A 17173-nucleotide genomic window follows, 5' to 3' on the forward strand; every position below is an offset into this window, starting at 1 on the left:
CTTAAACAGTAGCTTCATTAGGGGTGTTGACATGTTACATCCAATGAAAGTACAACCTGTCTACGTTACAGTTGAGTTGTACAGTTATTCATATGTGACATTCAAAAGAATGTAGTCTGTGCACCAGTGGTTACAGTAACTGAGCTGTACAAATAAAATATTTACTGTTTCACAAAAAATAATTCTACATGCATAGGCAGTTTGCACCTGTGTTCAGTGTAACATGTAAACAAGCCTTATAGCACGATTCTGCAAAGGGATATAAGCTTTGTACTTATAGTGCAGTACTTATTCACAGTGAAAAAGATAACCAGTTTTAATATTCCAATATTATATTCAGTTTGCAGCAGCTGTCTTTTAGAAAGAAACTTGACAGTACTTTCCCATTTCCTTTCTTTATTTCCCCCCTTCAGCAGTTCTCCTTCTGTGCATTCCTGGAAGTTAATCAAGCTGAAAACTGTAATCAATCATGCCGACTGTAGAATCAACTGAAGTTTAATCTGGACGTACTACAGGCTACAATGTGGACACAAGCTGGATTCCTCTTACAGCAGAATATTATATCAATATTTAAATACAATACCAGGGATTGCTGGTTGGAATTTTAAACAAAATCTAAAATATTTATCCAGTCCTGTACCCAGCAAGAACTGGGGTTTTTTCTCTCTCTCTCTGGGTCTAGGGAGTCATCAATGCTTCACTGGAAGAGGGGAAATACCACCTGTCTTGAAGAGGCTGTGGAGTGCCCCTCCTTAAGAAGGCCTCCATGGACCCAGAAATGTTAAATAACTATCACCCAGTGGCTAATATCCGCTTTGGAGGCAAGCTTCGTTCATAGTTGGAGGAAACTGTAGTGATGGCACTGAAACTAAATTGGCCACCCTGGATATGACATTTGTCAGGAGAGAGAGATGGAGAGTGTGCAACCCTGGTCATTCTTCTTGACCTTTCAGCAGCTTTCTTAACCGTGGTATCCTTTTGGAGCGGCTCAAGGTGGTGGGGGCTGGGAGTGCTGTATTGCAGTCGTTCTGCTCAAACTTCCAGAAAGTAGTTAAGGGAGGCCACTGTTTGACACCACAAGCATTTTCCTGTGGTGTCCCACAGAGTTCTGTCTTGTCACCCATGCTATTTAAAACCTCTATGAAGACACTGGGACCCAAAATATTGGAGTAGAGTGCCACCAATATGCAGATGACAGCCATCTCTTATTTCCATCTCAATCAGGAGAGGTAGCTAAGGCGCTAGACTGTTTGGAGGCAGTGATGGGCTGGATGTGGGCCAACAAACAAGCTGAATTCAGAAAAGACAGGTGTTTATGCATTCCACATTGCAGTGGTACCTCAGGTTACATACGCTTCAGGTTACAGACTTCGCTAACCCAGAAATAGTACCTCGGGTTAAGAACTTTGCTTCAGCATGAGAAAAAAAATTGTGTTCCAGCGGCGCGGCAGCAGCAGGAGGCCCCATTAGCTAAAGTGGTGCTTCAGGTTAAGAACAGTTTCAGGTTAAGAACAGACCTCCGGAACGAATTAAGTACTTAACCCGAGGTACCACTGTATTGAGTCAGGGCTGTTTTTTGTTGTCATGCAAGGATGTGCATCTAAACTGAAGTAGAAGCTACTTCTTAATTTGTCCTTTCCACCTGAGTTAAAAGTGCTTCAAGTGAAGAAAAATATATAATTACTTTACTGGATATAGAGTAAGTGTTTCACTGTAGCTGCAACGTTTGAATTTAAGTCACAAAATTGACACTTACTACATATTGTTTTCTGGTGTCAATTACTTACAGCTAAACCTGTCGTTTTTACTATAGATTTTGGCCTTTGATTCTTTTTCTTTCACCGTTCAGTCACTTCATTTTGCATGACCAGAGTACCAGATAAATGTCCATGTGCATTTAAAGTATAATCAAAAGTTGTTCCCTAAATGGCTACATTTTTGAGAGCACAGTGGTTACCTTCTGTTCACACGCTTCCCCTTCTTGGCCTCAGAAAGCAAACTGGTGCCTTATATAGTTTTCTTCCTTCAATAATGTACAGCAAAGCACTGACTTTTTAAAAAGGAATTTAACAGTAGTGTTCTCTCCAACCCACAATTTTTCATGCCTGAAACTGCTTATAAAAAAACAAAAAGGAACAAACATGTCTATTGCCTAAAACTCCCCACAATCCTACATGTATAAACAGCATCCTATTTCCAAAGCACGTAGATACCCCAAGTTCAGCAAACAGACTGTCTGGACTGCATTTACACAGAACCATGTTCATTCATCACCTTCAAGTTTAATTACCAAGCCATTTCCTCTTGGCAAAGTTTACCGGTCAGTGGAATTAGGTTTTACATGGTCAGGATACCAAGGAATTACAAGTACCCATAATTCTCTGCAGCTGCACAATTTGTTAAGAATCTGAAGCTTTGAAAGGGAAAGGATTATTTAGGAACAAACATTCCTTCTTGCATACAGTTGTATCTGGAACATTCATGTGGACATGACCTCAATGCAGACGTCTTTTATGAAATAATGCCAAGAAAAGGCAGCTAACTAAAAGAAACCCAATATTAGTCAGAACCACAGAGAAATAGGAAAGGCATCCATTTCTTCAGTAGTACAGATTGTTCCTTATTGTATATTTGGACTGTGAATTGGCCAGTTTCATTTAATATATGCCAAATTCACCACTACTTTCAGAAGATTTATTAAATACTGTAACAAAGACTGCCAAAGTGGTTCTACGATAGTCAGCAGGAACAACCACAATGTCTCAAAACAAAACCTCTCATTTTATTTGCTCAATTCCACTTCGGAAATCAGTGACACAGCCTTCGCCATTCTTTATTATTAAACTTGGCAAATAACATACAAATCTTCTCATACATTCTTTAGTCCTCCCACCGCCGTAGCAATTTCCTTCACTTTCCACCCCCACCCCCCTCCCTTAGCTGTGGTTTCACCAAATAAGAGGTAGATACTATGATGGAGATACAATCAATTCTTATAGAAATCGCAAGTTAGTCCTACCACTACCCACAGCCTCCAACAACTGTTTTAATGTTTTGTATTTTGTGGATATTCAAGGCATTATCCAACTAAACAGTTCCACTACCACAAGCACTTTTGGCTGTACAGTGGAACTTTCCCTTCCTGTTCTCTCCCTATGTGGCCCCACCACCCTAAATCTGCTCCAGGTGCTTGGGATATCTCCCAGAATATATTTGGGGGGCATGCAGATGAGAGGAAGTGCTGTTGTGCAATCAAAGGTGTTTGTGCTAGTAGAAATTGTTCTGCCCGGACGCTGAGGTCCAGAGCCGAGGGCCTTATGGCGGTTCCCTCATTGCGAGAAGCAAAGCTACAGGGAACCAGGCAGAGGGCCTTCTCGGTAGTGGCACCCGCCCTGTGGAACGCCCTCCCATCAGATGTCAAAGAGATAAACAACTACCTGATATTCAGAAGACATCTTAAGGCAGCCCTGTTCAGGGATGTTTTTAATGTATGACATATTAGTGTATTTTTGGTCTTTGTGGAAGCTGCCCAGAGTAGCTGGGGAAACCCAGCCAGATGGGTGGGGTACAAATAATAAATTATTATTATTATTATTGAAATGTTTAGCAGGATACTGCTCTGTTATGCATTATGTTATACACTATGTTGTTTATGTTAGTATACTGAAACCATCCCATGGCCTTAGGGCAAAGGGTGGTATACATTAAATTAACAAACAAAACGAGCACTTCAGGGGTGCATGGGGTTACTTTAGGGTCAGGTAACAATCTTCTACAGAACTGCAAATAAGGGCCAAGCCAGTAGCAGCATTATGCTGTATGCCTATTTTTTTATTCTGTTTCAATTATACATGACGTGTATGTAGCTGCTTCTGGATTTACATTTTTCTGCCCTGTATATGTGCAAAGGCAGCTGATATACAAATGCTATTCTGCACACAAAAGCCACCTGCAGTATCTTTCATTCCAATATTTTTACACAAACACTGCCAATTAATAGGGTAAATTACAACCAGAAGTAGTTATCTGTAGGGAAAGGGCACAGGGCGTTTAACGACAGCAATATGTTCTGTAGAAAAAGCACAGGGGGACTAGGGAGACAATATCAACAGGTGTTTCCTTGAAAACCTCAGCCTGGTTATAGAAGAGGAAATGGATCTCTGGAGCCTGCAAATCATTAGCATCTCTAATGCATTTGCAAATTCCTACTGTGGAAAATCAGCCTGTAAAAACAGGTCATTTCCAATAAGTGCCTTGTCTGGTTTCCTACACCATTTAATTCCAGATGAATTTTATGAGAACTATGTTACATATTTTACCTCCCATATGGTTCACATTTGACAATAAAATATTTGTGTCCTGCTCTGCTCTTTTCTATGCTCCAAAAAGCAGATGTCTTCAATGGAACACTGAAGGTCACACCTCCTATCTCCAATGGACAGGCCAAGGCTGTGTTTTCTCCTTCTCCATCTATCTCCAGATAAGATGATGGTTTGGGAACTGCACCTAGCTAGAATGGGAACATTCTAAATTAAGGCTCCAATGAACATATTGGACAAAACTGGCCATTTTCATTTTATTCTTATAACAGCCTTTTCATCACATTGCACAGCTTCAAAATCTTTATTAAAAATATGTATTTGGCATGTTTATTCCTGTTTGTAATTTCTTTAATAATTAGTTTAGACATGTTTAATAGTGCCCTGGAGAATGGCTAAAAGTTTATATAAGTGTCATAATAAAAAAGGGCAGGAAACGAATATAGCAACATATAACGAGACACCACAGTCAGATTGCATCAAAGGGCAGAAATTACAGCAACTGGCTAGTGTTCTGTTTCAGTTCTATGTTCACGTCAGATCTGACAATTTAGCTCTAAAATTTTGCTACTGCTAACGCAAGAGACTACTGTTCTGGTAACTCTACATCCCTGTCACACAAGCAAATTACAGCTGGAGATGTACAAAACAGAAGCTCTTATTATTGTTGGGTGAAATCCAACATTAGTCATATTCAGAGCACATTGACTTAGTAACTTAAGTCCACTGATTTCATTGGGTATACTTTGTGTGACCTAGTTGGATATCACATTATCATCACCATCATCATCATTATCAAATGGTTCTGGAAATGCCATTCCTTTACTTTAAACAGGGGTATTGAGCATAGTATTCTTCAGATGCTGTGGACTCCTACTTCCATTAGCCACACCAAGCCAGCATGTCCAATGGATGGAAGTGACTGGCATGTTAAAACATTACATCACTACATCACGAGGCACTGTGACAGACAGGCCGTGGGTCTGCCTCCTGGTGACCCAACAACCAGTGAAAAGTGGTGAGACCAACAACCAATCAGGAGAGAATGTGTGGAATTTAAGTTAGACCCTAGCAGTTTAACAGTCAGATACAGACTTTTGATCTGGGTGGGCAAATGGGGTTTCTGCCTATTTGAGTGGGCTCAGATAGCGATTATCCATAGGCTCTCACTTAGATACAAGGATTGTCTATGAGCAGACTATGCTGGACTATCTGAGAGGGGTTAGCTAGGGAACTTGGCTTTGATTCCCTATGGGGAAGTTAAATCCTAGAAGGGGCTGGGTGGGTGTTGCTGCTTGGGACACTGATATCCCTGCTAGGTGTGAAAAGTCTACCTGAGACTTGGTTTGACAAAGAGCATTGTTTAAAAGTTTCTCTGTAAACAGTGTCTTTAACAAACTTTTGTGCCTCATGCGTGAAACCATCAAGCGTTAAATGCTCGTAGAGTGTAATTAAATAAACATACAGTTTGGGATTCTGTTTTATGGCCATTTCCTATTCTAATGAAAGTGCAAGGCAACATCCTCATGACGTGCTCTGACTCCAAGCCGAAGATCTTGAAAATCACATTTCCATCCCCAGCACATGCACACTTGCATGCCTGCATGTAATGCATGATCAAGGATATATGCTTGGTTACAATGGAGCAAAAGTATGGGTAGCCTTCACCTGTGACATTTGCCTAATCCAATTTCCCCCACAGATGCTATTACCCCAATGGAAGGCAGTCAGGGAAACAGTCTTCTCCTGTGGAGTTAACAGTCATTTCATGGAGGAATTTCAATCAGGAAAAGAACACCAGGGTGGTAGGGAGGCAGGGGTGGGGGGGGTCTCCCCCAGCACCACTGTTACAATAAAAATCAATAAAATTAGGATCCTTCTCTTGGCAGTCTCCAAAAGCAGGGGAGTTTTAAAATGTTTACTGAAAAGAAAAAAAGTCACTTATTTGAATTACTGCTAGGTCTTGCAGAACACTTATATCCCTAATAAAATGAACCAACCAATTTCCATCTAAATATGCAAGGGAAACAGATACAAAAGTCAACTTCTTGTTCATGTGAAAGTACAAAGCAGTAACAGATCCAGAACCTTGTAGATAATTTTTCTTACCTCCCCCTTTCTACTGCCAGGGCATCTATTTCATCGAAGAACAATATTGAGGGTGAAACAGCTCTGGCTTTCCTAAAGATCTGACAAAACAAAAACAAAATAATTGTCAGATTGTCCAAAGAAGTTGCATAATCACAAATAAAGTTGTTACCCTTGGTTTGCCTCCAATATCCAGGATAGGTTGCAATATCAAGATGAAACCATAATGACACAACTTTGCATCATCTAGAATGTCCAACCGATGGACTGCGCTTTTGTAGACTGTGGAGTTAACCATTTCAAATAGTATTGCTTGCATCCCTCCAATTTTTCTCTAAACAGCAGCAAAAACAATTGTGCAAATATACTTTAACTGAACATATACTAAATATATCTGGGGATTACTATTTTAAATGTCTTTTAACTTTTTAATACTATCAGTTGGCAAAACCTGTTAAGAATTAGCCAAAGGATATTCCAGCCTCACCTGGTAAAAACAAAATAGTTACCAGCTGCTACAGCATTAACAGGATAATTCCTATCATTTTAAAATTGTCAAACAAAAGCTAAGCTATTGAAATATTTCTCCATTCCATGAATGCAACTCGTTGAACACAAAATATTGAATTCCATTCTACCAAAACAGCACATCAGCAGCATTAGAATAAATGAATTATTGGGGCAGGATTCACCTAATGATCCCCATCAGCGGAAGCCGTTCCACTTGTGCAATGGAGCTTTTTCCCCTTTCCTCACCTCCGTATTGGCTCAGGAAAGTCATGAGAACCCTCAAGATAGCACATGAGGGGGGAATGAGGATTTTTCCATCTGGCAAGCTGATCTGCTTGTGCAGACATAACATTCGTAAAAGTGCAATGTTGAATTCTACCCTTAGTATTGATTATTGCTTACAAAATCCTTTTGTTGCCAAATAATAATTTTGACTATACAGTCTGCAGATATCAGCTTTAATTAAACAAGCAGAGTATACAAACAATATGTATGTACACTCTAAGTAATATATTGTAGATATGATATATAATGTACTAAAAATATTTAATGGGAGCAGCATAATCAGGTCAATGATTACAACAGCATTCCCCCCCCCAATCCAGCTTGAAGAATCACTGTGGTCACAGCTGGCAGCTGCTGGCACTATCCGCCTCCTTTCTCCAGGCATGTGGCCCCAGTGGTAGCTTGGCCTCTCATATATAGAGGGGAATGTAGGGCATTCTGCAATGGTTCTGCATGATTGATGTAGGCCATTCTGCAAATTACATCTTTCAACTCTACAATACCCTCCTGTGAAATGACATTGTTGCTGTTAAGAAAAAGAAGACTGTAAAAAACACCTTTCAAATTACAAGTCTTGATCACAGTAAACACACGAGTTAATTTAACCGAAACCAGTGTTTCCCTACTCCCACTGTGTAAGGCACCATGTTGCCTCACATCATTTCCTCAAACTTACCTGGCGGCAGCCAGGTCTCACTCTGGAGTCTCCAATAGACCCTTCAGCGCTTTAGTAGCATCCTGGGCACAATACTCCATTGGAGGCAATATCCTAGTAAATTAATCTAGAAGCGAATATTCCCCATAGATCATTGTGCCAAGGATAGTGCTATGAAAGTGCCAAAGGTCATCATTGAACCCACAGCAAAACCATCCTGCTGCAGACCCCTAGTAAGTTTGGATAGGGGGGGGGAGGGCCAGAGATATCAGATTGAGCTTCCAAGAACACCCTCCACTCTTAGCAAATACATACACAAGCTGACTTCATCGTATCAACATATGGCAGTAAGCAGTGAAGACTGCTATAATTCAGAACCCGTGAAAACTAGTTACTGCAAAGCAATGACTGCATGATACAACAAAAAAACTGACTATAATGTAGCAAAACAGACAATAAATTGTATTATAAATCCCTGTACATGTGCACTTAATATTCCAGTTAAATTAATAACACTTTACCTCTCTGACTGCACGTTCAGATTCTCCAACATATTTGTTCATCAGTTCAGGGCCCTGCATGAAAAGAGTCACATACATTTACCTTATGCCATACACAGCTTTAAAGAAAACTGTCATATCACATAGAATTCTACCTTGAAGAACTTTTGAATACTTAATCAGAGATAAACCCTATAATACAGGATCTTCCAAGGATACCCTGCTAAATGTTCCATGATTAGCAAGGGCGCTGGCTTCTGGGTTGCATGGCGCCACACACAAGCCCCCTCAATCCTGATGACTAGTGATTGCCACTTGCGTGAAGAAGCGGGTCTTCTCAGTGTTAGCACCTACCACCTGGAATGCCCCTACCTTCAGTAAATTAATGAGGCAGAGACAGTAATGACCTTCCTTTTTTAAAAAAATCATTTTTATTTGATTTTACAAATATAAATTTATAAGCATACCAAATACACAGCCATATAAAGAGATTACTCTGAATCTCAAGACTCTGAGATTCAGACAGTAATGACCTTCCAATGCCTCTGAAAAATATACGTGTTTACCCAAGCTTTCCTGGACTCTGACTCTTAATTTTTAATTTTCCTGTTTTGTGCATGGCTGCTTTATTGTGAAATGCAGTTGCATTTTGTTTTTATCAAGTTATCAGGAGACTTTATTAAAATGTTGTTGTATTTTTATGTAAACCGCTAAGAGATTATATTAAGTAGTGCAACATTTGAAACAGATCCTTGTGATTGTGGAAGTAAAGAATGAAACACCAACCCAGGTCTGCATTTTTGGTGCAGCTCACTGGATAGCTAAAGCTACATGCCCTGTTCCTGCACTCTGCTTAATAAATGAGTTGGCAGCATGGAGCTCAATATGTGCTAAATTTTTAAGTCTATTACTCAATCAGCACAGATCACAGAGTGACATTTCATACTTCTGCTTACTAAACAATAGCTAAAGGAGGATCCGCCAAAAAACCTCATTGGAACATTAACCAGTGTTCTTCTGGGGATTCAGTGATGGTTGCTCATGAAGCAGAGCAGCAAGATTTCCAAGCCTCATTAATCTATTTTAACTGCTGCGGCCAGGAGGAAGGAGAAAAACGGCGGAGGAAATTTTAACTGGAAAATATTTTGACGTACTTGACCCAGATGACAAACCAAACTTAAGCACATGTCAAGGGCAGAGAGCCACGGAACGGAATCCGAAGAGGGATACAGGACATTAGAAAATGCCAAGATGAAGTCAGAACTCTGACAACATTGTATATTTTTGTAATCATTGCTAATCAGGAAAAAAAGAGAAGCTAACACTGAAAGGATCTTATTTAAAACAGAAAATAAGGCACCAAGAACATTTTCTACCAAAAAACCTTCCACCGCAATTGGACACATTTACTAAATACAAATAATATGCTGGAGTCGCTGACTCTCTTCTGCCTGCATAAATGTTGTTCTTGCTCTTTTGAGGCACTACAAGTTTTGCCAGCTAGTTTCTAAAGTATTCTTAAAATCCAGAGAGTGCTAGATCATTTGGCACTCCAGAAAGGCCTAATTATTTAACACTTCTCTTTTATGGATTGATAGCCCGAGGTCAAGCAACACATTACACACAGTTTTCATATCTTGTAACTTGTTTTTAAACAAAAGCAGTTTGGCAGTAGGTGTTCTTGTATGGAGAAATAGCAAAGGAGTGTTTTCACCTTCTTCCTGTGTACTGTTTTTCCACTCCAACTCCCTGCCTCCCAACCAACTGCCAAGGTTTCCGATTATGTTTACACCCCATATGCACCTGGAATCCTATCACAGGAGGAAAAACAGGGGGAATTCCAGCAGGAAAATAGTAGAGACAGGAAAGGGTTAAGGGCCCTCCCCACTTCTCTGCACAAAAACACTTGCTTTTGTTTATAAAAACTGGCAATTAAGGGGTTGTTACTCAGATTTGCATGTAGCCTAGTATAACCTATGAGTGGAAATTATTAATCCCATTTAAGAACACAAGAGCTCTGCTGGTTCAGACAGAAGCCATAGCTAGTCTAGCATCTTGTCCTCACAGTGGACAACCAGAAGTCTACATGAAGTCATGAGCACAACAGAACTCTGAACCAATCCTGTTCCCCAGCAACTGGAGGGTAGCCATTGATAGCCTCAACCTCCATGAATCTGTATAACCCCCCTTTAAAGCCACCCACCCATGTGGGCTGCCATCTCTACATCTTGTTTGTAGCCAATTCTACAGTCTATGTACTGTGTAAAATAGTTAAAGGCAAAGGGACCCCTGACCGTTAGGTCCAGTCGTGGCCGACTCTGGGGTTGCGGTGCTCATCTCGCTTTATTGGCCGAGGGAGCCAGCGTACAGCTTCCAGGTCATGTGGCCAGCATGACTAAGCCGCTTCTGGCAAACCAGAGCAGCACACGGAAACGCCATTTACCTTCCCGCCAGAGCGGTACCTATTTATCTACTCGCACTTCATGCTTTTGAACTACTAGGTTGGCAGGAGCAGGGACGGAGCAACGGGAGCTCACCCTGTCGTGGGGATTCGAACCACCAACCTTTCAATCGGCAAGCCCTAGGCTCTGTGGTTTAACCCACAGCACCACCCGCGTCCCTTTTGTGTAAAATAGTTAAAGAGGGACAAAGTCAAGTTTCTGCAATTAGAGGCAACATTTTAGCTTACTGCTAATTTTAATTATTAGTTGAATGTTTTAAATAGCTGTTTTAAACAGCTTTTACTGATAGCTTCACTGCTTCTGTGAGGTGCCTTGAGGTTTTTTCCTTCACAATCAAATGGTATATAAATTTTGTGAAATAAAATAAATTAATAAACAATTGAAGGCTGTTCAACTATGTTCTCATCAGAGTAGACCCACAAAACCTAACGGACCTAAATTAGTCATGCCCATTCATTTCAATGGCTCTACTCTGAATAGAAGGAACACTGGATACAAGTATTGCTTCAAAGTGCATCAGTTAAACAGGAAGGTTCAAGTGACTTGCTTTTTTTTTGTCCAAAGTAGGACAAAGGAGGGGTGCCATGTGTTTCCAATGCAGAAACAGCTCCCCCATTTCACTTCAGACACAGGCCAACACAAAGTTACCAAGAAGCGCAGGTGTATCAGCATTTCATGTTCCACACGTATCCCTATAATGTCCTGCCTTAAAACTAGAAATGCCATTTACCTTCACTGCCAAGAAATTCAGCCCACTTTCATGGGCCAATGCCTTTGCAATCATGGTTTTTGAGCATCCCGGAGGTCCATAGAGTAGTACTCCCTTTGGTGGCTGAATCCCCATTCGAATGAAAGACTCGGGATGCTTCAGTGGCCATTCCACTGCTTGTTTCAATTTCAGTTTGACATCTTCTAGCCCTCCAATGTCTGACCAGGATACCTGTAAAACAAACAACCCAGTCATGAATCACCAGGAGATTTTTTTGTAGAGTAGAAGAATAGAAGTATTCCACTCTCACACACAAAAATTGTAGCTGTTATAAATACACACAATGATTTAAAATCACATTCTATCAGTGCTGCACTAAAAGGCTTCCACTGCATTTACAGAAATGATGGGGAAATAGGGTTTGATGCCTTAAAGCTGCTCAAAGCTCAAAACTATTTTTGCACTGAGCGGAAAGCAGACATAACTGAGAGAAAGAAGGGAGGTGGTAACTGATTATTAACAGAGTTCAGGATGGACATGGTTGATCTGAATAACACGAGGTGAACTTTCAAAATAACTAGATTCAGGTAGGTAGCCATGTTGGTCTGATGCAGTCGAAATAAATTAAAAAATTGTGCAGTAGCACCTTAGGGACCAACTAAGTTTGTTCTGGGTATAAGCTTTTGTGTGCATGCACAATTCTTCAGAAGTGTGCATGCACACGAAAGCTTATACCCAGAACAAACTTAGTTGGTCTCTAAGGTGCTACTGGACAATTTTTTAATTTATTTTAAAATAACTGTACTCATTAGTCATCTCAGTAACTAACAGCCCACCCCTTGGCTTTCCCCACCCTCTCCTCCATACCTTCTTCTAAGTCAAACCAGAAGAGGAAAGCAAAAGAATCAGGTGTTTACTATACAGTGGACGCTCAGGTGGTGAATGTGAACCGTGTGGGAGGCATGTTTGCAACCTGCAGCGTTTGTAACCTGCAGCGCCGCGCATGCGCATGCATGGGTTGCGATTTGGCGCTTCTGTGCATGTGTGACCGCTGAAACCCGGAAGTAACCTGTCCCAGTACCCAAACCCCAAAAAATGCAACCTGAAGCATCTGTAACCCAAGGTATGACTGTACACTACTGAGGCTCGTGAATTAGCAAGGTCTAGTTCGAAAGCATGTCAAAGTGCAAGTAGATAAATAGGTACCGCTCCGGCAGGAAGATAAACGGCGTTTCCGAGCGCTCCTCTCGTTTGCCAGAAGCGGCGTAGTCATGCAGGCCACATGACCTGCAAGATGTGCGCCGGCTCCCTCGGCCAATAAAGCGAGATGAGCACCGCAACCCCAGAGTCGGCCACGACTGGACCTAATGATCAGGGGTCCCTTTACCTTTAGTGTCAGCACACTCAGGCAGCTGCTGCAGGCCCAGCAGGGTCTACCGCTAGTGCCTGCCTTTAGAAACAAAACAAACAAACAAATGTCCCGAGGGTTCCAATCAGACCAAAAATGTGAATCTGGGAGTCACTGCCATTTTTTGTTTCCCACAATATTCCACTTACCAGAGCACTGCTGCCATCGCTATGTCAGCCTGTCATGGAAAACGAATATCAGCGTCTGTGAGAAGCCCCATTGAACCTGGAGCCAACCCCAAAATTAACAACCACCCAGGGCAGAAGATTCCTGAGTTAAAATGGCTTTGCAGAAGCAGCAATAAATCTCTGCCCTTCGTCAGTAGATCAGGGCGGTTCACAACGCAAAATTGCAATATTAAAAACCACAAAACACATAATAAACTCAAGAACAACAACAAACCAATAACACCCCCCTCCCACAACACATATAAAGGGCATTGGCTGTCTCCCTTGAGCTACAATTGTCATCAGGCGTGACTGCTATCAAGTATGTGGCTTTCCTATGTTTGAATAATTATTTCAGAATATTGTACTGGGCAAAACTTACTTTTGGCACATCAACTGCCACTTCCCTCATGGCACTGGGCCTGACGTCGTTCATTGCCTGCAGGAAGTCGCTGCGAGTAATTATCACTGATCCAGACACGTCTTCATCCAAGAGGTTTGCTTTCTCCCCAAGTACTCTCCGTAAAGCATACAAGCCTGCACAAGGCACAGAATACGAAAACACAGCATCAGATTATCGCTCCCCACAAATATATGGCGTGCCACGTATGACATAAAATAGATACACCCAGGGATAAGGAGAATTCATTTGAATCCTCATTTGAAGTAATCAAGCAGGGAAAGAATATGACAAGTTTACTATATCTCAATAATGTAAGATTACATTCATATAAAATAATTGTTCCTCTGTGGGACGAAAATATTAAGGAGGGAACAGATGAATACTGGCAGAATTTCTTAAATATCATGTAAGCTAGGCCCTGTAACACACACACGCACACGCAGCCTCACATCAGCCTTTGCTCACAAGCTTACATAGTAAAGGGAGAGCGAGAATATATGAGGGCCAACCTGAGCTCTAATATAATGTTGTCTGTCCCGTATGAAAAAAAGATCAAACTCATTTGCTTTTCCTCAGTGGCAGCTGGTAATATTTTGACTTGGTAGGGCGGCAAATTTAAAACCTGCTGTTTTCATCGTAATAGGATTTGCATGGCATTTATTTAGAAAATTGTGCCTTTACCTAGCTGCATAGTGCCACTGTCACCTCTTTTTAAAAAACAACAACACAAACTTCAATTATTCATTGTACATCTATGGGTGATGGAAGAATTTCCATGTAAGATGGCCCAAGTATGATCCTCAGAAAAGATTAGCTCCATACCTCTTAGGGAGCCACACCACATAACATTAAGTGTTTGAATTCATGTGTTGATTACACCTACACAGGCATTGGGTGGGGGGGGGGACTAAACAAACACAAACCTATAAAATGTGGGGAACACTTGCTTCAAGTTGAATGTGATTTTCCTGCCCTCGAAAATCAATGGAACTTTTTTATTATCCAAAACATTTACTGCTCTAAATTAAAAGAACAAAGTTCACCAAACAACAGACAAAAAAATGATTGCTTCATTTGAAGTAGGGCATATCAGAACATATTTGCAATGCATGCTTTGGTCCTGAAAATGTGAAATAATAATCTCTGCTCACATGCAGAGTCTATAAAACTAGCAAGTAATCATAATCAAGTCTCTTATGTCTGGAAGGGGCTGGAGGGAAGAATAGAAGCCAAACAGACATCATTAAATGTCGCTTTCAATATGGAACGTTCAACAATATGCCGTATGAATTGCTAACGGCAAAATACACCAATGCCCTTTAGCATCTAGTGTTGTCATGCATTTTCTTCATATAAAGCAATATATTATTTTCAAATTAAGCATACTGTAATGTGGTATAGAAAGAATGATTGCTGTTCCTAGGTTCAAGCACACCAACGCTTCCAATTAAAAGAATAAACCAGTTATTTCACTGAGAAAGTTAGCCCGTGCATATCTAAGATTTTTGCTAGAGATAATGTCCCACATTGTAAGAGAATTCAAAAGTTAATCTCTTTGTTTAAAGAAGCAAAATATTTACTTGTGGTTTGATTCACTGATCAAAAATAATGACCTCTTTCGGTCTTCATCAAGTATACCCTCCTTATTTCCAACCCAAAACCTTTCAATAAAATATCGTATGCAGAAAAGCAGCATTTAACAACTTGTCCCATTTCCCTTTACATGACGTATCTTTAAAAAGGAGTTCTTGTTCTTTATCTGTAGCTACTCCATTAAAAATATCCAGGAAAAACACAGTTCCTATTAAGCACCGTCACTGCAAGGGTCAAGCAAGAACACCGCCTTCCCCTGTTGCCATAGTTTTACAAATTAGCAATAAAGAATTGCAATCTTAAAACAGAAAAAAAGATAAGCAACGTCAGAACTGTCCAAAATAAAGCTTGAATCCATTAAGCCTTCTAATGATTAAGATATGGGTGTGTGCACGCCGTGCTACAGGTCAGCCTTTAATTGAAAGAATATTTTACAATAAAGGAATAATGAAAGACAGATTGAAAGCAAGACCTCAGTTCTTCCTGTTTCCTCTTGTTAGCATCATTTGTTCCTGCCCTCCCCACTGATCCTTGACCTTTAAAAATTGGTTGCATTATGGCCAGGAAAGGATAAAGTCAGTACCTTGCCAGGAAGATAAATATATAACCCTTTCTTTAAAGGCACGTTAAAAAAGAAAAAAGACATCCAGATTAGGCTTCTAATTTGTAAGATTGCACAAGCCCTGAGTAATGAACTCAAAACGCACATTTTGTTTAAACTGCAGCCCAGAAAATAGTGAACATCTGGCCAACACAAACGAGGTTTTTCAGATAGGGTTTGTTGAAGCACGTTTTGGATCAGATGCATCCTTTACCTTCTATTGTAAGTTGGCTTTGAGCACATGCTTATGTATCAGATGGCACCTATTTCCAGTGGCTTAGTGAACAATCATGTTCTCTTACCACCAACTAATTATTTGACCTCCCTTGCAACTCTTATTCAAAACAAGTAATCATTCTGAAACAAGAGACTACCTAAACAAAACAACAAAAATCTACAGTATTTGCTTTAAGGTTTTTTATGTGGTTCATGTAACCTTTGTAAAAGCAAATCACTGCCAGTTGCTGCATTTACCCACATCCTATTCTTCTACTTGTGTGACCTGCAACAAAATGTTGCAGTGTGAAATATTCTTCTTGTCCTCCATGACACTCCATTCCACAGTCAACATTCCATAGCTACCAAACACTCTCAGCTCTCACTGGTTGTTTGGGGGTTTCTCTGCCCCCTTTCATACACACACACACACACACACATATATATATATATATATATATATATCCTATTTCTGCAAACTAACAAGTTATTGATACTTCCTTCTTGTGCATGGGTGGAGCCATTTTGCTTGCATAAGAAACACTCCCAGCCTAAATATCAGAAATAGACAAATGACCTAAAATTATTTCCACCTAGCAACAGTGGAAGGCTTTAAGGATGTAGCATAAGAGAACCTTGTGCCATCATTGCTCCTAAGACAGCGCCCAAATTACAACAGGGCCAGAGGCACCCCATGTTGGAAATGTTTTGCCTGCTAAAATATGAGAGACCCCCATCAGAATTGTCACCCAGCTAACTCTTGGGAATACACTTATCTGGACAAACATTCCCCTGATCTCCTGTTTTAATTAACTGTTATGTTGTTTTGATAAGATTATTTATTGTAGATTATTTAGTTGTGGGTGGATGCTTATTTTTTATGTTTTGATGAAATTGTTTATTGCATGCTTTAATTATGTGTGACTATATTCTTTATGATCTGTTTTTTACTTATAAATCACTTACAGGACACTTTGACAAGTAAGGAGCCTATTAATTAATTACCGTATTGGCCCAAATGTAAGCCGCACCTGAATATAAGTCACTCCCTTAAAACTCCGCAGGCACTCACACCCGTTCCGATTTACTGTATGTCTGTTTCAGCAGCGAGATTGTAAAAGCTGAGTTTTGTAAGGTTGCGAGTTTAAGCCGCACTTTAACTTTCCACGGTTGACCTTTGGGGGGGGGAAGTGAGGCTTGCAATCAACGACAACAACAACCATCATTTCTAACCATCCCCCCCTAAAATTGTGGCGC

At 40.5% G+C, this 17173-nt stretch overlaps 1 protein-coding gene across 5 annotated transcripts in view; it reads right to left on the reverse strand.

Annotated features, from left to right (window-relative positions):
- SPATA5 (spermatogenesis associated 5) overlaps positions 1-17173 on the reverse strand; it is a 145257-nt gene that overhangs the window by 107367 nt on the left and 20717 nt on the right. For all 5 annotated transcript variants that reach the window (XM_053403465.1, XM_053403466.1, XM_053403464.1 and 2 more), the window contains exons 10-13: positions 13486-13640; positions 11550-11759; positions 8379-8432; positions 6429-6508 (exon numbers count right to left, since the gene is read on the reverse strand). In XM_053403465.1, coding sequence (XP_053259440.1) covers positions 6429-6508; positions 8379-8432; positions 11550-11759; positions 13486-13640 — 499 coding nt within the window. The remainder of the gene's footprint in view (positions 1-6428; positions 6509-8378; positions 8433-11549; positions 11760-13485; positions 13641-17173) is intronic.

This window comes from Podarcis raffonei, chromosome 9 (genome assembly GCF_027172205.1).
Source record: "Podarcis raffonei isolate rPodRaf1 chromosome 9, rPodRaf1.pri, whole genome shotgun sequence".
In the NCBI taxonomy this organism is placed as follows: domain Eukaryota; kingdom Metazoa; phylum Chordata; class Lepidosauria; order Squamata; family Lacertidae; genus Podarcis; species Podarcis raffonei.